A 22,629-nucleotide genomic window follows, 5' to 3' on the forward strand; every position below is an offset into this window, starting at 1 on the left:
TCCACCAGTTGTTTTGTACTGTTGATCAAATGATGTTTGGTGCCACCTATCAAACTCATTTCAAAAAACATCATTTTTCCTATAGGAATTTCAGAGCTTCAAGTGCTTTATTTATGAAAACATATGTAAGGTATTTAGAATGATGCAGTGGTATAGATTCACAGGGTTAGAAGAGATCCTGAAATATTATCTAATTCAGTCCCTGTCTCCTAGAGGGATTGCTTATAATGCCAAAATTTGATTGAGGAACAAGACATCTCAACCTTGGGGAACTGATTTTACAATTAGGAAAATAGGTTAGTTATGTTCTATTGTAATTTCAGGTCAGGTTATTTTATTATTACTATTATTATTATTATTCGTGAAGCACTTTTCTTTGTGCCAAGCCCTTTTCTAAGTGTTGGGGTAGAACCCAGTTAATCAGGTCAGAGACAGTCCCTGTCACACAAGGAGCTCACAGTTTCAGTACAAAGTAGAACAGACTCTGAATCCCCATTTTTCAGCTGAGGAAACTGAGGCACAGAGAAGTTAAGTGACTTCCCCAAGGTCACACAGCAGACCAGTGGCAGGGTCAGGATTAGAACCCAGGCCCTCTTACTCCCAGGCCCATACTCTTTCCACTAGCCCGCACTACTTTTCTTGTTCTGTCTTTGGTGAAGATAAGGAGGGAAGGGGAAGAGGGAAGCTGATCATTTATTAAATTACCTGAACTCAGATTTTCAGGATTGAATTAAAATTCAAGTTAGGTTCTGGGGGATACTTGGAAAAATAACAAACATGTTGATTTTTCCTTTTGTTACGTAGTTCAGGAAGTCAAATGTGTTAAGATGTTCTAAGAAGCTTTTAGGTTTTGGGGTTTACAAGGAAAAGGTTTATTAGAGGCAATTGGATGCCTTTTAAGAAACCTTATTTCCGATGGCATTTGCTTGCTAAGCAAATGAAGGCATCTAAATTATATTAATGTCTTTCCATGACTTATGCAGGCAGTTTACTGAGCATAAATAAATGTGGGCTAAAATTCCAATTTGATTTCTAATCTAGTTGTAATTTATTCATATGATGCTCTACCACATAATCCAGTATCCCCTGCCTTATGGTGATTTATGGAGCTTTTAGATTCTACAGCCTAGGGAAAACAGCTGTCCTTTGGTGAGATGGAGTAAATTTTGAATCGTATCGTAAGTTAATAATTTAATATCAGTGTGCATTATGATATATCCTAAACACATAAGCTTAATTTATAATGGCCGTTGCGACGACGCGGTTTCCTAATCACTCCTAGGTTAATTGCATGTATGCATATTAGCTATTGGGAGAATGCAGAGGGGAAAAATAAATCTAAGAAGCTTTGAGCATTTAAACTCAAATAAGGAAAGAAAACACTTCTTACTGATGAAACTCCCTTGCCACTTTAGTAATTTATAAAGAGGTTGGAACCCTTGAAATTTTATATCTGTTCTTTCCCCTCTCCAGATAAATTTCTAATGTGGATGGCAAGAGCAAGCACATCTGAATGAATGAGTGATGGGCAGTTAATCCACAGTGAATTGATACTGCTAAGGCTTATGCTTAGCAACATTTGGATTTCCTTCTATATTGTCTTCAATACAGCTATCTTAAAATACATGGGAGAGATGCAGTCTCTCTGATATAACTAATTTCACTTCATTTATTCATTCATCCAATCAGAGAGAGAGAGAGAGAGAGACATAATGATAACACTCACTTTTCCAAATATATTGAACTCTTGCAGGGCCAAAGATAAATTATCCCTATTCTCAACTACCTTTTTCAACATGCAAGTGTCTCCTTGCTTTCCTCTAGTCCCAGGCTCCAAGTGGAGGACAGGTTATTTTTAGCAAGTCTTCTGTAGGAATCTGGGACAGCAGGGGAATGAGAGAACGTCTTCTTCTTTTATCTAAAAAATTCAAGCTATCCAAAGGAGATTGGGTTACAAATGTTGTGGAGAGTTTGCTGTCCTATCATCACTGGTGTCTGTATTTAGCTACATTTGAAAACTGGCTAATATTCATTCAGTGGAAACACTGAGGTAAGCTGGGTTCAGATTTTGTGTGCCTACAGGATCTGTCAGCAGAGGGAGTCCGAGGTGTTTACCAGCAGTTGTTTTGCCTTTTTTACTAGAATGAAAGCTGTACAATGCACAATTTAATGGGTATCATCTTGAATTTTTCCACTGAGGGGAACAATAGTTGTGGAGAAGCAAGTTTGCTAATTGTGCAAATATATTGTATAAGCTCTGGTGAACTTGAAAAGGCCCCTTTTGCACCCATATTATTCAGTCAAATCATTATAATCTTCACTGTTATTTGACAAAGATGCTGCCTTGATGATCCTATTTTCATGGTTGTGCAGTTTCCCAACTTGAATTCCAGCCAAATCTGTAGTATGAACAGTGATGAAGCTGAGAATTATACTCCTGAATAATTGAATAAGGATGACTTTTGGTGATGAGTAAAGCACTAGATTGAGGATCGGAAAACCTACTTCTAATATTCATTCATTCATTCAATCGTATTTATTGAGAGCTTACTGTGTGCAGAGCACTGTACTAAGTGCTTGGGAAGTACAAGTTAGCAACATAATAATAATAGTAATAATTGTAACATTTGTTAAGTGCTAAGTGTACTAAGCTATGGGGTAGAATCAAGGTCATCAGATCAGACACCTCTGTCGCACATGGGGTTCACAGGTTTTTTTTTTAATGGCATTTGTTAAGCATGTACTATGTGTCAAGTACTGTTCTGAGCGCTGAAGTAGATACAAGCTAATCAGGTTGGACCCAGTTCATGCCCCACATGGGGCTCCCAGTCTTAATCCCCATTTTATAGATGAGGAAACAGAGGCATAGAGAAATTAAGTGACTTGCCCAAATCACACAGCAGACAAATGGAGGAGCCAGAATTTCTTTTAATGGTATTTGTTAAACACTTCCTATGTGCGAGGCACTGTACTAAGCCCTGGAGCAGGTACAAGATAATCAGCTTGGACACAGTCCATGACCCACAGGGACTCACAATCTTAATCAATCCCCATTTCACAGATGAGGTAACTGAGGCCCAGAGAAGTAAAGTGACTTGTCCAAGGTCACACAGCAGACAAGTGACAGAAACTTCTGACTCCCAGGCCCATGCTTTTTCCATTAGCCCACGTTGCTTCTGGTTCATTGTCTGACCTTGAATTCAGCCTTGAGATTGCACTCTTTTGGGACATTGTTTTTCTATCTCTTGAAAATGGACATATATGTATTATGGACCTCACTAGCAAGTTCTATTTTAGTTATTAGTACTTACATATGTTGCCTTCCTTTGAAGGGTCTTGGACTATAATCTAACTCTGAAAATAGTTTCTCACCCAAGGAAATTAAGAATTTGTGTCTGTAAGATGAATGTTGATTCATCATCTGTGTGCCTTGTAACAGAGCTTCACATGTGCTGAAAAATTGGAGTCCCGATATGGCGGGAATTCAGTTCAACTGACATCTGACTGGGCCTACCAGTTCACTCCTTGGGGATTGGGGCCACGCATGTAGGATGCATGGGAATGTGTGGTTATTACGTGGGCTATTGAGATGTCAAGAGGCTCTACAGCCCATTCCAGCAAGTGTTGGGGTTGTAGGTTCACCTGGGAAAGCCGCAGGTCTCCTGGTCCACCCCAGCCTGAAGGTGCTCAAAATAGGGGTCAGGGAGCACATGGGCCTCCCTGAAGCATGTCCTAAATTCAACAGTTCAGGACTGAGCCTCTGTAAGATGTGTCAGGTTGGTAAGATTTTGTGGACTGTTAGTTGGAATAAAATAGAGTAAGTCACTTAACCAAACAATGTGATGGGTAGTCTGTGAGCTGAAATTCCCATTTAGTAGAACTTGGACATAGCTCTCTGTGGAAAGTGTTAATGTAAACTTGGATTCCAAAGCAACCTGTCTTGTTCTTTCAGCGGACAGCACATTTGACAGTGGCCAGGGATCTACCGTATATTCAGATTCGCAGAGCAGCCAACAAGGTGTGATCTACTCTTCTTTGCCTGATGCAATACCTCCTGTAATCCAGCGAGTCTACAGCCCACCTGTGAGTGATGGGCAGGCCCTACCACAGAGTCTGCCATCTCTGGGCCACTACCAGCAACCTGCAATTGTGAGTTCTAACTCTTGGTTGTAGTCATAATAATAATAATAATAGAATAAGAATAATAGTAATGGTATTTAAGTGCTTACTATGTGTCAAGCACTGTTCTAAACACTGGGGTAGGTATAGGTGTATCAGATTGGACACAGTCCCCATTCCACATAGGGCTCACAGTCTAAGTAGAAGGGAGAAAAGGTATTTAATACCCATTTTTATTGGCAGATGAGGAAACTAAGGTACAGAGAAGTTAAATGACTTTTCCAAGATCACACAGCAGGCAATTGGTAGAGTTAGGGTTAGAACTCAGGTCCTCTAATTTACAGGTTCATGTTCTGTCTACTAGGCCATGCTGCCTCATTGATTTAATGTTGCCTCATAACCCTATGACCTGCTTGCAATTTGCTTTATAGCTCTCTGTGTTATGATTGTTTCCCATTTGGTGATTTTCTTGTCCTTACCCGTTTGTCTTTCTCAGTCTCCTTTTTCTCCTCTCAGTCATTTTAGGGTAATGTTTATATGTTTTTACTGTATTGTAAACATCTGCATAGTTTATCCAGAAAATGGCTCAACTGCTGTCTAAGGATGTAACTGAAAATGCAGGTATACAAGTGAAATGGGAATTGATTTGGTTTCATCCTTTAAGCTGTTATGTCACACTGGCACTAGTCAGATATATTAGAAGACTTAGAAGCTTAAACAAGGCTTATGTGCCAAGTTCTTACTTTGTTCAGAACTTATTCTTTTGTGCTATTTGTCCATCTTCATTCTATTTAGATGACATAATGAAGCAGATTCAGAAGTGAAAGAAGTCTCGTGCTTTTGAAATTGTCACGGATGTTCCTATCAAGTCACCCATAAACATAGCCTGCGGATAGTATTTTGTCTTTAAGCACTTAACAAATACCACAAATTTTTAATGGCATGTTAAGCGCTTACTCTGTGCCATGCTCTGTACTAAACCCTGGGGTAGATAGAAAATAATAGGTTGGACACCGTCCCTGTCCCACACAGGACTCTAAATTTAATCCCCAGTTTACAGATGAGGTAATAGAGGCACAGAGAAGTTAAATGACTTGCTCAAGGTCACATAGCAGACAAGAGATGGAGCTGGGATTAGAACCCAGGTCCTCTGACTCCCAGGCCTGTGCTGTTTCCATTAGGGCACACTGCTTCTTGTGGATGTTGTACTTATTCAGTTCTGTGTTTGGCTCTATTGGGTGTGGAGCCCTCAGTTTAGTAACCCATCCTTGTTCCAGTATCCTCATGAATTCAGTAAGAACCCTCCTGCGGTAGCAGTAAAATCTGAATCTGAATGTCTGTTTCCTCCTGTACAGTGTATGCTCCTTTTGGGCAGGGAACATGTCTACCAACTCTATCATATCTTACTCTCCCAAGTGCTTAATAGAATACACAGTAATGGAGTACAAAGTATACAGTAAGGATACAGTAGGCTCTCAATAAATATCATTGATTGTTTGTAATAAAAATGTCACTCTAAGACTCCTAGACTCAGCAGGAAATATGTAGTTTGTTATTATTATTAGCCAGAGCTCTCTGATTTGCAATGGCTGTAGCTACAAGGTATTCATCAGTGGCTCTGGAAACTAGCAGCAAATCTTCTTGGAGTATTAATGAGGGAAGGCATTGCAGGAAAACAAAGAGGAAGCAACTAAATCTCAGTCGGTAAAACTGGACATGTCAGCAAAGTCCACTGGGTTGATAATAATTGAGCATGATTGCCAGGCATGGTAGCCCATCTGCTGCATTCTGGAAAGGGTCTTAAAATGGATAAAGCTAAATTTTCATTGCCTTTCAGACCTGTAATCAAAATTCCTCACCACTTCAAGGTTAGTTTAATTCCAGATTTGGTTCACCTGTGACTTCCTTCAGTGGCCCATTCTTGGGGAGGAACTTAAACCTGCCTTTATGACATGAAATGTTATGCAGTTTTCCATCTGTGGCATTGTCAAAAAAATGTACTGCATCCTCTGTGTTATTGTGGAGCTGCCCACAGGTGCCTACTCTTATGTCTGTGAGGTAGACTCTCTGTATAGCGAATGTCACTCCTTAAGGGCAACTCCAGATGTAAAACAGAGGTAGTAGTCTTGCCAGCGAAATGTTGCCTATGTGATGGGGCAAATTCATTTCTTCATAACTGTGACTGACATGAGAAGCACACAAAAAAGGATCTTTGATCCAGTGCAGGTACACCCCACAATACAGTAGGCTTATATTCCTTGAAAATTATGTATCTTGGGGTATATTTTTCCATCGATGTGCATGTTATAAATTAGGTTCCATTCCAGAATCTGATCAACCTAATTAGGTTGTATCTACTCCAGTGCTTAGTACAATGCCTGGCACTTAACATATACCATACAAAAACTGTAGAAAAATAATATGAAGTGCCTTTATGTGTTATCTACTGTAATGTTAAACACCACTAAACCACTAGTTAATTTTTGTTGAAGCCATTCAAAGCATGTCTCAACATTAACATTTTATTTTTCTATCACAAGCTGAAAAAAAATCCACTCACAAACATTATAACACAAAACATAAATCGTGTAACAAAATAAGAGATTCAGTGCCCAACCCTAACATACCACAGTTACCTAACAACAGTTCTTTTAATCTGGACAATTACATTGCTGCTTACTCCTCAGATTAATGACTCCACCAAAATGTGTACAAAGTTTTATGTGAAATTGCCTGATATATATATACCTGATTTAATCTGGAAAAGTAGTTGCCAAGTGGTCCGATGCTTTTGAAAGGTAATTGTGGTATTTGTTAAGCACTTATCTTGTGCCAAGCACTCTACTAAGCACTGTGGTAGATACAAGATACTCAGGTTGGTCAGTCCCTGTTCCATTTGGGGCTAACAGTCTAAGGTCTATAAAAGCAGAATAGGGGTCTTGGTCTGTACACACATTTCCTTTATCTGTTAGGCTGCAGGATAAAGCCTTCCTTCCTGTTTCCAGGATATTGCCATATGGATGACCTACCAGGACCTTAAACTCCAAGTTAGTGAGCTGTGTTCCAAGACCTCATTGTTGGGGAACTTGTCCTGCCATTTGACCATAGTGAAGTAGGAATATATGGTAGGTTTAGTCCTATTCAACCTAGTCTTGGCCACCAAGCTTGAGTATGCAACAACTGACCAGAAAAAATAGTCAGAATACATTTCTGATCCTCAGGAAGCTCTTCCAGTCCCCCAAAATCCCAACATCATCAAAAGTCTTTGAGACAGTCATTCTGTGTGCAGACAACTGTGCTTTTGAGATATACAGGTGAATATGAGTCATTTTGCAGAATCAACACAGTGCTATGGACTGACTATAACTTTGAAGAAAACCAGTTATGTGACCATCTATAACTGGGAATCCTACATACCACCACAGATCTTCAGAGCACAGAGTTTAATGCTAACACCAAGTTCTGCTTACTCTGGGCAGTACATTGTACAGAAGTAGAAACAGAATAAAAAAAAATAGCATGGCTTTTGGAAGATTGACAGAGTTTATTGACAACAGGGCATGGCACATGCTGCAGAGTTGACGGTCCATAACACTAATGGTGTGACTCACGGACCTACTAGAGAAGACATATCCAACTTCTTGAAGAGTTTCACCAGCACCATCTATGATCTGTACTCAAAATCAGTGGCAGGACAACATCATCAACAACAAGGTCCTGGAGTGCAATCAGCTCACGAGCATTGAGGCAGTGCTCAAAGCAAAGTAGCTTTGCTGGGCAGGACATGTGAGAAGAATGGAGAATTCTTAGCACAATACCTAAGAAATTGCTATATGGCAATTTGAAAAGGAGAACAAATAAGCAGGGAGTGGAATGGAGGGGCTGTTGGGAGACCACTGCTGCCTGCCAGTCTGGCCTTTCTTCTGCCATTAGAACAGAGCTATTACGCTTGAGCAAAGTCTTGGCAACAATTGGGATAAGAACTATGCTCAAAAACAGATATGCCTTGTTTAGGACAAGTGAATTGGTGCAGCAAGGAATTATCTTTAGGTGCATACCATGAGGAAATAAATGTTAGTCATGAAGGTGTCTTTTCAGTCACACTTGCATGCATAGACATATGGTGTCCATAACACCATCTATATTGATTGTATATTCATAATTACCTACACCCATGAGTAAAACATTGCATTACCAATAGCTCTATTGGCCTTGGAATTTTTTTTCTCCTCAGTGTACTAGACAACTTGCCCATGAGGTTTGTACATCTTCCCTTTTTGCTTTCACCTGTAGTCCTTCTATTTTTAATTACATCTATGAATGGAAATCCAGATAAATTGTAAGATCAGCTAGTGTGAAAACTTTTGCTTTTAGGAATTGAATGAAATTTGAGAATTTTTGTTTGTTCCCTTCAGCCTGGACTGACTGTGGTTCATACGCCATCTGTTGTCCTTTCTACACGACCACATTACCCTGAGCCAGCAATATCATTTCCAGTGGTACAGCCAACTACAGTTGCTTCAGTGCCGAAAGTATCTTCACAACCTCTGTTATTGAGCCAGCAGGTAAGTTACTGGGTTCACTGAAATTTCATTCCAGACCTGTCCTCGACTCCATTCCTGACATGCATAATAATATATTTTGTCTAATCTCAGTTCATTAAGATGCAATTGAAAGGATAGACTCAATTGCATCAACTCAATAGTGATTCTAACTCCATTAAGGGATTATCAGAATGAAATAATAATAAGAATAATAATGGCATTTGTTAAGCATTTACTATGTGCAAAGCACTGTTCTAAGCACTGTGGAGGATACAAGGTGATCAGGTTGTCCCACGTGGGGCTCACAGTCTTAATCCCCATTCTACAGATGAGGTAACTGAGGCACAGAGAAGTTAAGTGACTTGCCCAAAGTCACACAGTTGACAATTGGTGGAGCCAGGATTTGAACCCATGACCTCTGACTCCCAAGCCCATGCTCTTTCCACTGAGCCATGCTGTGGTGGGGTTTCCTGGAGCTGAATAAGTCCCATAGTTTTCAAAACAAAAACAATAAAAAATTCAATTTTTAAATAAATGGACACTGTCTTTTTTACATTTTTTATGTATTTAAGTGCTTACTATGTGCCAAGGCACTGTAATAAGCATTGGGGTAGATACAAGCTAATCATGTTAGACACAGTCCATGTCCCACGTGGGGAGCACAGTCATCCCTATTTTATGGATGACATAAATTAGGCACAGAGAAGTTGTGACTTACATAAGGTCACACAGCAGACAAGTGGCAGAACCGGGGTTAGAACCCAGGATCTTCGGCCCATGCTCTATCCACTAGACCACACTGTGTCTCATTGAAATAACGGGAATCCATGTCAATCTAACTGTTCAAACTTCCACGGGAGCTCAAGCCAAAGTTGAGGCGATCCATTGCCAATTCCATAAGGTTATAGGGATGGAAAGCTGCATCTTGTGAACTGATTGGCTGCTAAGAGGGCTAATGTAAAATGTGTGCAGTGCAACCTCTGAAACAATGAAATTCAATCAGCAGTATTTACTGAGTGCCTACTGTGTGCTGAGCACTGTACTAAGCACTTGGGAGAGTACAGTGCAACAACAAAACCGACACATTCCCTGCCCACAGTGAGCTTATAGTCTAGAGGGGGAGATAGACATTAATATAAATAAATAACTACAGATATGTACACAGGTGCTGTGGGGCTGAGGGGGGCGGTAAATAAAGGGAGCAAATCAGGGCAATGCAGAGGGGAGGCAATGCAGAGAAAATGAGGGCTTAATCAGGGAAAGCCTCTTGGAGGAGATGTGCCTTCAATAAGGCTTTGAAGTTGGAGAGAGTAATTATCTGTGGGATATGAAGAGGGAGGGTGTTCCAGGTCAGAGGCAGGATGTGAGTGAGAGGTTGGCAGCGAGATAGATGAGACTGCTGTACAATCAGTAGGTTGGTATTAGAGGAGTAAAGTGTATGGGCTGAATTATAGTAGGAGAGCAGGAGGGGGCAAGGTGATTGGGTGCTTTAAAGCCGATGGTAAGGAGTTTCTGTTTGATATGGAGGTGGATGGGCAACTTGAGGAGTGGAGAAACATGGATTGAATGTTTTTGTAGAAAAAATGAGCCAGGCAGCAGAGTAAAGTATGAACTGTAGTGGGGAGAGACAGGAGGCAGGGAGGTCAGCAAGGAGGCTGATATAATAATCAAGGCAGAATAGGATAAATGCTTGGATTTACGTGGTAGTAGTTTTGATGGAGAAGAAAAGGTGAATTTTAGCAGTTATGAAGGTTGAACCAACAGGATTAGTGATAGATTGAATATGTGTGTTGAATGAGAGAGAGGAGTCAAGAATGCCTAGATTATGGGCTTGTGAGACAGGAAGACAGCTTGTGGTGCTGTCTACAATGATGGAAAAGTCATGGAAAGGACAGGGTTTGGGTGGGAAGCAAAGGAGTTTCTGTTTTGGACATGCTAACTTTGAGGTGTCAGTGAGACATCCAATTAAGAGCTGTCTTTTAGGCAGGAGGAAATGCAAGACTGCGGAGAGGAAGAGAGACCAGGACTGGAAATGTAGATTTGGGAATCATCCTCATAGAGGTGGTAACTGGAGGGAGCCACTGAGTCAGGGGAGGGGTTTTTTTTAGGATAGGGGAGATATGGGCATGTTTGAAAGCAGTGGGGAAGAAGCCATTGGTAAACGAACAGTTGAAAATGCTGGCTAGGGAAGAAAGAAGGGGACAAGTGTTTTGATAAGGTGCAAAGGGATGGGGTTGGATTTGCAGGTGGAGGAGTTAGATTTTGAGAGAAGGCAGGAGATCTCCTCTTGAGATACTGCTGGGAAAGATGGGAGAGGTGAAGAAGGGGCAAGAGGAGGGAGGGTCTGGAGAGGAGTAGTGGAGATTTTAGGAATCTTCCTAAAGTTGCTATGGACCTTTTGTGGTTTTATTTAAGGCTTAAAATAGCATACAGGAGAAGCTTGAATTTACCTGATTGTGTGGTAGAGTAGTTTTGGTACTACTGGAAATATCACATCACCTTCAAAACTGTTGAATTCAAGTACTTGAATGCAGTACTTGTTTGCAGAGTTTAGCTGTAGTGTCTTTATCTCTAACTGTTGAACTCCTAATTCTCTAAGATGTCTTGGATCATGATTCTAAGCCAGAGAACTGTAGTTACCATCTTCATGGCATATATTGAGAGCTAGTATATCAGGGTTCTTGGGGGAAGAGCCTGAGAAACACTATTGATACCTTCGTACATTTTTTAAGCACTCAAAGCTTAGACACGAAACTTGAATATAATTCATAGTGCGAGCAAGAGAGTGTCAGCAAAACCAGATGCAAATAATAATAATGATGGCATTTATTAAGTGCTTACTATATGCAAAGCACTGTTCTAAGCACTGGGAAGGTTACAAGGTGATCAGGTTGTCCCCCCGGGGGGCTCACAGTCTTCATCCCCATTTTACAGATGAGGTAACTGAGGCACAGAGAAGTTAAGTGACTTGCCCAAAGTCACACAGCTGACAGTGGTGGAGCTGGGATTTGAACCCATGAATGTTTTTACATTGTAAAAACTAGGATTTCTACGTATGCACAAACTATTGTAAATGTACAAGCAAACTTCCTTTGATACATAAAGAGTACCACAAATGGAGAAGCAGCGTGGCTTACTGGAAAGAGCATGGGCTTTGGAGTCAGAGGTCAGGGGTTCAAATCCTGGCTCTGCCACTTGTCAGCTGTGTGACTTAGGACAAGTCACTTAACTTCTCTGTGCCTCAGTTACCTCATCTGTAAAATGGGGATTAAGACTGTGAGCCCCCCGTGGGACAACCTGATCACCTTGTAACATCCCCAGCGCTTAGAACAGTACTTTGCACATAGTAAGTGCTTAATAAATGCCATTATTATTATTATTATTGGGCAGAACATTCAGGGAGGCTAACAGAGTGTATTCTAGCAAACAAGGACAGAACCTTCCACAGTTTCCACCCCTGAATTTATAGGCTCCACCTAGCTTATTGATTGGTCCTCTAGAGGTCTGATAAGATGCTGGGAAATATAGTTCCTAGATGGCAGGTACTGCAAGGATATATTTTCTACTTCCCCTTTGTCATCGATTTCAGTTCTGCCTCCAAAAGGAGATAGATCCATTTCACAATCAGGCTTGGCCAACACTTGCAAGTCAAGAAACAAATTTTAATTCACTGAGGTGTAAGGGTGAAGAAAGAACATCTACAGATTCTTGCTCCTAGAAAGCTCTTTTGTGAAAAAGATGGTTGCCAGTAATAGCCATATTCCATCTAATAACATGACAGGCCAAATAATTTGGTAGGCTTTATTAACAATGTTACTCTAAAAATGTGTCAAAGAAGTTAAGCGTGGTAACCATTCCTAAAGTTAGGGTGGATTTCAGAAGGTGAACAAGTGATTCATTTGAGAAGCAGTGTTGCCTAGTGGAAAAAGCACAGTCCTGGGAGTCAGAGGACTTGGTTTCTAATCCTGGCTCTGCCACTTGCCTGCCATGTGGCCCTTGGGCAAGTCACTTTTTGCCTTAGTTTCCTCAACAGTACAATGGGGATCTATTCTGTTCTGTTCTCCCTCCTATTGAGATTTGGAACAGAGATTCTGTATGACCTGATTAACTTGAATCTACCCCAGCACTCAGAAAAGTGCTTGACATATAGTAAGCACTTAACAAATGCCATAAGTGAATTACCTCAGTGTACCTCATTGTGGGGCAATGAAGGACTGTGCCTCCTGCTCAGAAGTGGCACCTCTGAGAACAGTTATTTTGTGTGCAGGACCCAGTTATGGCCAGTGACTTCAGCATAGTGCCAGTGCAGGTCTGTGGCACTAAAATCCAAAAGGTAAATTCCCTGGGAACTCCTGCAGGCTGCCCATATCAGCCAGATATTTTTCAGGATTCCCACTGGTCCTGTCTACCTCGTGGAATCCCCTAGGCAGTTCTTAGGTCAGAAACCACCACCACTGATGGCCGAGCCCCAGTAGATATTCCTTTACATGCAGAGCCAGGACTAGAAACCAAGTGTCTTGATTTCTATTGCCAGAGCCATGCTCTTTCCATTGGACCAACAGCAGGGCCAAAAAAGAAAATATACAGGAGGAGAGAAAGAGAAGTGCAGTAAGACAGTCAGTTGTCTAATGGTAACAGGCAAACTCTCCAAAAGTCTGCCCTGGGTGATCCTGGCTGGGCTGGGTTTCCCTACTCAGTGTTTCCTTCTTAGGATTTTTACTTTATGTGTTTTTTGATGCCTCCTATCCAGTACCTGATATGCGGTATATCTAATAAAGGTAATGCCATCCTGAGTTTTACTGCTGAGATCATATAGTCCCATGTATTTCTATATCTCCACTGGAGCAGGATTTGAAATTCTATGTCCTAGTCTTAGCACTGGCCAGGGGGTACTGTGCAACTTAGACTCCTCATTTAGCCTTCCTTATGTTGTATTTCTGTCTGGAAAAACTGAGAATATCCAGGGCTCACAAATGTCAGCTTAGTTCACCAATCATAGTAAATTACAATGAAACAGGTGCTTCTGCCTCTGCCTAGTTTTTCCCTTTAATTGTATTTATTCGATGTCTTCTTTTAGTACCTGTCAGCTTCCCATAATTGTACTGACTAGTTGGTCAGTCAGTCCATCGTATTTATTGAGCCCTTACTGTGTGCAGAACACTGTACTAAGCACTTGGGAGAGTACACTGTAACACTAAGCAGGCACATTCCCTGTCCACAACAAGCTTACAATGTAGAGATTATTTACACATGAATGAAAAGAGCAGCCCTTTTGGCCAACCTTGATTCTTTCATTGTTAAATTGAATCTTAGAGATACCAATCCCTACTCTGTGGAATTATTTGGGCCCAGGTAATTTTTTTTAAATGGTAATCAAAAACTCGGGACAAATGAGGCATTAGATGTAAGAGTGCTTTGAGTTCTTCGGAGATAAGGTTTTCTACATTCATCCAAGATGCTGTGGTGAAATCAAATTATCTTTTATTCTGAAGGACGTGTAAATTTAAGGACACCTTTGCCTTGTCCAGTCACACAGAACTGAATAAGCAGGCCTTCAAAATCCAGGAAGATCAAGCTGTTAGAATATGTTGATGATATTGCTGTTTGGTTTGTATCCTTCTTGGGAAGTGAACATATTAGGGTTTGGGTCTCCATTTGGAAATGGTTTATTTGATGTATTTCCACAGCCACCACCCCTGCCTCAGCCAGCTCAACTGCAGCAGATACTTGCGAGTCAATCTGTATGCTCTCTTCAGTCTACTACCCATCTCTTGCCCCAGTATACAACCCCAGCTTCTCAGGTGACCACATCTTCTCAGCTAAAACCTCTCCAAATGCCGACAGTGGCTCTGCAGCAGCACCCTTCTATACCAGCTACACAGGTAAGTTTGCCTTGACTGGGGATGTTGGGCACAGAATTTATTGTCTGTATAGATTTGCATCTGCTCTAGAGAGGGGGTTATTTAGGGCGGCTGGTCCTCACACACTCACTCACTCACCCACCCACCCACTCACCCACTCAGCCAGCCACTCCCTCGGTCCGTCAATCGGTAGCATTACATATTTACTATTCTATTTATTTTATTTTGTTAATATGTTTTGTTTTGTTGTCTGTCTCCCCCTTCTAGACTATGAGCCCGTTGTTGGGTAGGGACCGTCTCTATATGTTGCCAACTTGTATTTCCCAAGCGCTTAGTACGGTGTTCTGTACACAGTAAGCGCTCAATAAATGTGATTGATTGAATGAATGAATTTAGGAGCTTTTGGATAAACATAACAGGAAATGAAGCTTTTTTTCGGTTCACTTTGCAAATTTGCATGTAAATCTTTAATGGCAGTGGCAAAAATAAAGTCCTCCGAGGCTGTTGGAACCTAGTTAGTCTGCATTATGCGGCATAAAATGGAAACAAAATGCTTGTTTGAATTGCTTGAAGATTTTCACAATTTTTCTAAGGCTGTAAACTAAAAGTAATGTTGCTGTTCACTTGAAGTGATTTTTAATTTGTCCTTTTCATTCTGGACCTTCTTTGCCCTTTCTTCAAGCTTAAAAGCCCAAGTAAATGTTAACCATTTAACCCAAACATGAGCCATCGTTCTTTTAAACCTTCCAATTACAGCTCTCTCTTCCTCCCCCGAGCATCCTCTGACCCTCCTTTCTCCAAGAGCAGCCATAATGGTATTTTCCAGGTGTCCTTTTGGCCAGAAATGTCAGTACTGTTCCACAAATGCTATTTTCCCACTTGGCACTTCTCTAGATCATAAGAACGACATAAAGGCATTCACTAATTGTTCATGCCACTGATCCATTCGGACCGGTACTCTAACTCTGACAAGGACAGTATGATGCCTGAAGATGCAGTGAGATTGTTGTCATCCTTGACATCTGCTCTAACACCCTTAACTTTCCTCCCTCTACATCCCAAACTTTCCCACTAGTAACCACTAGCTGCTTTAAAGTGGAGGGTGGCTAGTTAGAAGTAAGGGAATAGCATCCGTGGTTGGTTTTCTGTATTTCATTTCAGCAGATAGTCTCAGGCAATTGTGTGCACAGTTGCACCATAGAATTGGCTGAAATTTCAATCATAAATGCTGCTAACTTTTTTTGAAAAGCCGAGATTTCTTTGGCACATCTTTACTGTAATATTTTGAACTGCTTACATTCTATTTATTTTTTTAAATAAACCTTAACACAAAGGACAGTGGAGTCAAATTGTAAAATGTTGTATTCATTAACAAAAACTGTAACCCTTGTCATCAATCAATCGTATTTATTGAGCACTTACTGTGTGCAGAGCGTTGTCATCATAAATGACCATGAAATGAGCTATTTTCCTGAGGCCTACTTATTTCCCATGGAAAAGTTTCCACTCAGTTTTCTCCCCATTGTAGCAAGCTGGAATGTAATAACTATACCCTAGCCAGGGAAAATGATTTTTTTTTCTTAAGGTGTCATCCAAATCACTGAGCATCTGAACAATGTAGCCAAGTGAGGGATAGAATGCATCCAGTTTCTTCTTATGACACTGAAGCATATCAAATTTAGATAATTTTCCAACTCTAATGTCAACAAATCTCTGAAACATCTGTTTTCATAGCATCTGCGGAATTATTTAGGGAAGCAGCATTGCCTAGTGGAAAAAGCCTGGGAGTCAGAGGACCTGAGTTCAAATCCCAGCTCCACCACGTTCCTGCTGTGTGCCCTTGGGCAATTCACTTAACTTCTCTGGGCCTCAGTTCCCTCATCTGCAAAATGGGGACTCAATACCTGTTCTCCCTCCTACTTAGACTGTGAGCCCCACATGGGACTTAGTACAGTACAGTAAGTCAGCACAGCGAATACCACAGTTACCATTATTTTTCCTTACTATTGAGGTTTTCTGATACAATATGCCTTACTGAGTGAACTACCAATTTTTAATTCTACCTTAAATATTTTTGTCCCTTCATACTGGGGAATGCACCTGACTGTCTTTGAGTTATTTGAATTAGGCTTCTGAAATTGAGTTTAACACTAAAATATTTAGGTAGCCTTCAATTTCTTGAAATTACTCATGGTAAACATACCTCATTAGCATGAATCCATTGTTTTCAAGGATATCTTGTTTCCTTTAAACAGTAATTTAAAGAACTGACTGTTGTTTCTCTTGGGCAAATAAATCCAAAATTTAAAAGTTCACCTTAAATCTGTGAAGGTTACATTTTTATTCCATCCCATCACTGCACATTTAGAGGATTGAAAACAGTTTTTAATAATCCAGGCTATTAGGTGATTGGCTTTCTCTCCAATTTAGTCATGAGGAGACTAGTGCATTTTGGGTTATTTTTTTTCTTGGTTTGTTTGGTTTTTTATGGTATTTGTTTAACACTGTCAAGCACTGGGGTTGATCCAGGATAACCGGTTGGACACAGTCCCTTGTCCCACATGAGGCTCACAGTCTTAATCCCCATTTTACAGATGAGGTAACTGAGGCACAAAGAAGTGAAGTGACTTGCCCAAGGTCATATAGCAGACAAGTGGCAGAGCCAGTGTTAGAACCCAGGTCCTTTGACTCCTCGTTCCAGGCTCTTCCCACTAGACCACACTGCTTCTTGTGCCCTGTTAGGTTTATCTCCCAACCCTATTGCACTAGTACCAGGACAAGAATGTCTGGGATGCAAACAAACTTTCCAGAAGGATTTTTTTCAAAATGATTTTCCATTGAATAAATATTAAATGTTATTTTTAATTTGCTAAAAAAGATGTTGAGTACTTTTTTGTGATTTTTTTTCTTTAAATAAGTGATCTCAAACAGTAACATGAATCTAAACAAATGTATAAGCGTATCATTCATCTGTAAAATGGGGATGAAGACTGTGAGCCCACGTGGGACAACCTGATCATCTTGTATTCCCCCCCAGCGCTTAGAACAGTGCTGCGCACATAGTAAGCGCTTAATAAATGCCATAATTATTATTATCATTATTATTTAAAGTGTATGAGTATCCTGTTGGTCAGTCCATGAGCTGCCATTTCATTATTCTGAACCATTCATCAGCAAATTGGCAAGATAAACAAAGTTCTTCAGTGAAATTCCAAATCACATGGCCAGTGAGATCTGAGAGTCCAATGCTAAGAATAAGCAGCAGCTTGCATGGTGACTGATATGTTTTTTTTAACTTTTTGAAGCCTTCTGATGCTCGATTTGCTTTTTAAATCAAAATTCTGTTTAAATTTGTGAAGTCTAGCTTCCTAGTTGAAATGTGTTTTCTGCATCCAGAATACCTCTCAACAGTTTTTTTCTCTGCTCCTCCAACAGAAAATGCCACCCCAAGTGGAATATGCATATATTCTTTCTTTGATATTTTCAGGATTCTAGTGGAGCATTTTTGGGCCCGGTGACGATATAATCCTGTAAAACTGTGTAGGAAGATGAATAGATCCGTAATTAGCAGAATGCAAATGACATTTGTAAGGCGATTAAGACTTGATCTGTAGCATTACTGAAAGCTCCAGCAATTGATCTGATATTATCTTTTTCAGATTCCTCAGTTTCCTGTCATTCCTGCAATCACTCCTCTGGCAGGAATTGACAGCCTTCCTCCAAAGCTCTCTAACCTACCTGCTGCAAATGTGCCCTCTATACCCGCTCCCTCTCAGTATTTTTCTCCAGCTGTGATTTTGCCAAGCCTTCCTGTGAACCCCACTGCACCTCTGGCATCGGCTTCACCCTCCCTACCTTTGCAGGCTGTCAAACTTCCTCACACTACGGTGGCTCCTTTGGCCATGCCCTGCCAAACGATAGTGCCAAACATGCCGGCTGCAACAATCCCTATACTTGCCATGGCCCCGCAAGGAATCGGAGCCTTGCCGATGCACCCAGCTGTAGCTCAGCTTGCCCCTCAACCAGTATACCAGACTGCGTTCCAGCAGATCATTCAGAATGAAGTGCCCACTTCTCCCCATCACATTCAGAATTTGCAAGCAGTCTCCCAGCAGCAACCACAGCCACTGCCGCAGCTTCCTTCATTTGCTCAGCCCCTTCAGCCAAGCATAATTCATCCTCCAGAACAGGCTACTCCTGCATCCAGGGCTGGTAACCAGGTAATCAATCTGACATTGGATTCTGTCCATAGTGGAATTCAGCAGTTGATTGTTTAAAGGTGTTCTTAGAATCATCTGTTTGGGGAAGCCTCCCTCTAGTTTAGTGGGTTTGCAATTGTACATTTCTCAGTTATTCAAGGAATCGTTAGAAGTCATGGAGTTTTCAGGCCTTTTCTTATCCCCCTTTTCCCTCCTTATGTGATTTCACCACTCAGTATCAATCAGTCAATCAGTCGTATTTATTGACCGCTTACTATGTGCAGAGCACTGTACTAAGCTCTTGGGAGAGTACGATACAATAAAATGAGCAGATATGTTCCCTGCCCATAGTGAGTTTACAGTCTAGAGGTAGCAGTAGCACCAGTAGCACCAGAGAGCAGGGGAAAGGAAAGACTGAATCTCAAATCAGTCCATGTTGCTCCTTGAGAACTGCTCCGGGAAAGGGGAAAGGAGGTCAAAATAAATGACTGAAATGAAGTTATGGGATTGTCTGTGGATTGCACTGCCTATTACCTTCCACCCTCCCCTCCCGTGGATTATTGAAAATTGACTCCAAAAGAAGTTTTGTAACCACGATTTGGTTTAACAATAGGCACCTCCAATTTATTTTTGGTTAAAGACCTGGAGCTGCTCTCGAGACTGGGGGCCATTATAAGGGAAGGCCACAGGAAAAAAGTTCTGTCAACTAATGAGTCAATCACTCAGTTGTATTTATTGCTTTTGCGTTCTTACTGTTAAATTGGATGGAAGAATTCGAAAGAAATGTCAAGTTTCAGTATTACAGAGCAAAGAGCCATAAAAGCCATCTCATTGTTGCCACATTGAAAACAGATATCTGCAGACACGGCATAGTATGTGGAAGAAAGAAAGCAAGGAATAGTACTGTGGGAGTGGGCATCCAGTGATATTGCATGAGTGAAGTCAGCTCTTAATTCTAAGAATGCCTTTGGACTACATTTTAGGGATATGTGCAAAAAAGAGAGAGTACAAAAACAATTTTGCAGAAACTCATTCTGGAGTATGAGCTGACCCACTTGGAACAAAGTCTTGTTCAACTGAAAGTTAATATTGGTGGCAGACCATTTCCAGAACGTAGTTTTGAAGTGTATTGACAAAAGGGCCACCTGAGCACTGCAAGACGTTTAAAGTTGCTAGCCTTAGCTCAGAAGATGAGCAGCATTAGCAGTTGCAGTGGTATTTAATAAGCTGCCTTTCCTGCCTAAAGGAGTAAATTTCAAATGCAGCTTTATGTGAAGTGGAATGGAGAGAAAATCTTAGCAATTATGAAAGGCTTGCACAAGCAGGAAATATATTTAATGGAGAGAAGTAAGCATTCAAGGCACATTACCTTTCAAATATAGCTCATTTAGTACTTAGCAGCCTATCCTGGAACCCTCATGTATGTTTGGTTGAAATCTCTCATGCCTTTCCTTTGCCATGTATCTGGTTTAAGACTATTTCTTTTCCAAGAAAAGCTTGGTTTCTATAGCAAGCTTTCTGAGATGTCTCTCATCAGTTTGGTGATACAGCTATGGACAAATTTAACATTTCATTAAGGATGATTTTAAAAGCAACCACAACATGAAATCAAGTTTAATTGAACTATCAGATTTTGCGAGAGACTACACTAGTCCTCTGGTGACTCAGCTTTCCTTTGGGAGTAAGGTTATCAGCCAGATAATTTAATAGCTAAATAAGTAACCATATCATGGCAGCCTGGTTTCTTCCAGATAAATCATTTGCAAAGAAAAAGCATAATCATTTTTACAACTTTCTGAGAATGAGGAATTTCATGAAATTCTTGGCACCTTCAAATTACTTTGTCTTCCTCTGCCTTTCTTAATAGAAGGCTTTCCTAAATACACTTCATAATATGAGACTCTTGTACCCTGATTTCTCCCCAGCATTAAATAATATTTAAATAGTTCTAACATAATTGGCTTTAAAAATGCTTAAAAGAACAAAAAAAAAGGAAAACCCTTTCAACTCCCCAAGGTCTTATGCAAGGTGGCAAGTATTATTTACTTTGTGCTTTTGTGTGTGCTTGATTTTGTTTGTTTTTAGAACAGTAATACACGTTATTAGCCAGCATTGAACTAATGGTGGTGCATGCTTTGAGGCTACAAAATGTAGTGCTATAAGACCGTCTCAGGGAGTAGCAAGCCACCTGAGGTGTCTGCGTTTGCATGGGGAGTTCTCTTCTAATGTTCAACTGGATGTAAAATGAACTGAGGAATTTATCCCTTAAAAATACAACTTGGGAAATTCATAAAGAGTTGTTTTTCAGAGCATAATTACAAAACGAAGTTAGTATTCAGGTCCATTGTAAACTCATATTATGGTCCTATACAGAAATATTGCATATGAAGGTATGGATTTTTCTGGTTTAGAACTAGGCCATTATGGAGTAGGGAGCCTAATTTTTATGTGAGCAAGAATTCTGTTTAAATTTCAAAAATTTCAAAAGATTCAAAACACAATACTTGCATGACCAGTGTTTCTTCAGAATTTTTGCTCCTTTCAGTGTCTGCAAATGACACAAATAGCTCAATCCTCTCTCATCATCACATCAATCTGCTGGCATAATATGGAATGTGAAGGCAACCTTGTTTACTTTAAATTGTCAGGTTCCAGCATCAGTCCAAAACTTAGTGATATCCAAACTTGATTTTGAAGTGAGGATTCCTAGTGGAGCAAGAAGAATGATGGCACTCCCAAAACAGATAAGCAAAACCTCACAGCAAGTTCTGGTTGCCCCCAGGAAATGCCAGACTCTTGGGTGGGAAAAAGGGAAACCTGAGAGAAAAAAAAATGCCAATCTGCATTTTGGAATGTGAGAAGAAAACTAACATTTTCATAAAAAATAAATGTGGGAGTTTTGGGGAAATTTAGTCCTAATTTAAAGGATTCAGGCAATAGAAATTGGGTTAAATCAGATAAAACCTTAAAAATCCATGCCATGTGCATAAAAATTTCTGATTTAGATTTTTTGGTAAAATTTGAAATGGAATCGAAGTCACTTCTAGCTCATAACCAGAAATTCCCATACAGACTCTCAGTCTGGGAAGAGGTTCTATCAAGATAGTTGTCTCTTAAAGATTACTTTCATGAATACTAATGGTCTTTTCAAGTGAACTTGGCTGAATCTTCAGAAAACTAATACACATCATTGTTTCATTATGCTCTAGCAAGTAATTGTTGGACATCCTCCATATGCATCTGTGGATATCGGAGCTTCTGTACCTGTCTTACCAGTACAGCACTCAGCAATCCTGTCTCCACCTTTACAGTTCCAGCCTGAAATATTACCTCCCCTTGTTGCTCAAGAGTGTCTGTCCCAGCATCCTGGCATCCTGGCTACCACATCTGTGCCAGGAGAACATAATTTGCCTATTCCGACCACTGGTCTCCTGATTGCATCAGATCCATCCCAACTTCTGGGGCCCTCAGTACCAATTCCATGCCCAACTGTCCAGCTGAAAGCAGAATCATCCCAAGAGGTAGAATGTCCTTGTCTCTACAGATGGCTACTCAACAGACTATGATTTCGTCTCAAGTCGCAGGAAGTTGGGGTTAATAGGGAGATTTCAAGTTTTTTATACAGATCCGAGTCATTTAATAGACTCTTTGAGATTATGGAAATTAATGTTATTCTGAATATTTGATAGTTGGATAAAGTTTACTCTTCCTTCATCTGTATGTAATTGTTAGATTACTCAGAGTTCTTATGTCTTAATACTAATGGATATACATTGAGGTAAAATGACACTGACTATATTATTTTAAATAGAAATGAATCTTTTATAGAACTCTTGTCATTTTTAAATGAAGGATTTCTTTGCTCTTTATAGATGTAGCAATATTATTACATGCTAAATTCATTTT

The 22,629-nt window shown here is 40.4% G+C and overlaps 1 protein-coding gene across 8 annotated transcripts in view; it reads left to right on the top strand.

The window, feature by feature from the left end:
* WNK2 (WNK lysine deficient protein kinase 2) overlaps positions 1-22,629 on the top strand; it is a 148,167-nt gene that overhangs the window by 80,559 nt on the left and 44,979 nt on the right. For all 8 annotated transcript variants that reach the window (XM_038772055.1, XM_038772047.1, XM_038772050.1 and 5 more), the window contains 5 exons: positions 3,953-4,149; positions 8,535-8,684; positions 14,351-14,545; positions 18,184-18,744; positions 21,933-22,244. In XM_038772055.1, the coding sequence (XP_038627983.1) occupies positions 3,953-4,149; positions 8,535-8,684; positions 14,351-14,545; positions 18,184-18,744; positions 21,933-22,244 (1,415 nt within the window). The remainder of the gene's footprint in view (positions 1-3,952; positions 4,150-8,534; positions 8,685-14,350; positions 14,546-18,183; positions 18,745-21,932; positions 22,245-22,629) is intronic.

This window comes from Tachyglossus aculeatus, chromosome X1 (assembly GCF_015852505.1).
Source record: "Tachyglossus aculeatus isolate mTacAcu1 chromosome X1, mTacAcu1.pri, whole genome shotgun sequence".
Taxonomy (NCBI): domain Eukaryota; kingdom Metazoa; phylum Chordata; class Mammalia; order Monotremata; family Tachyglossidae; genus Tachyglossus; species Tachyglossus aculeatus.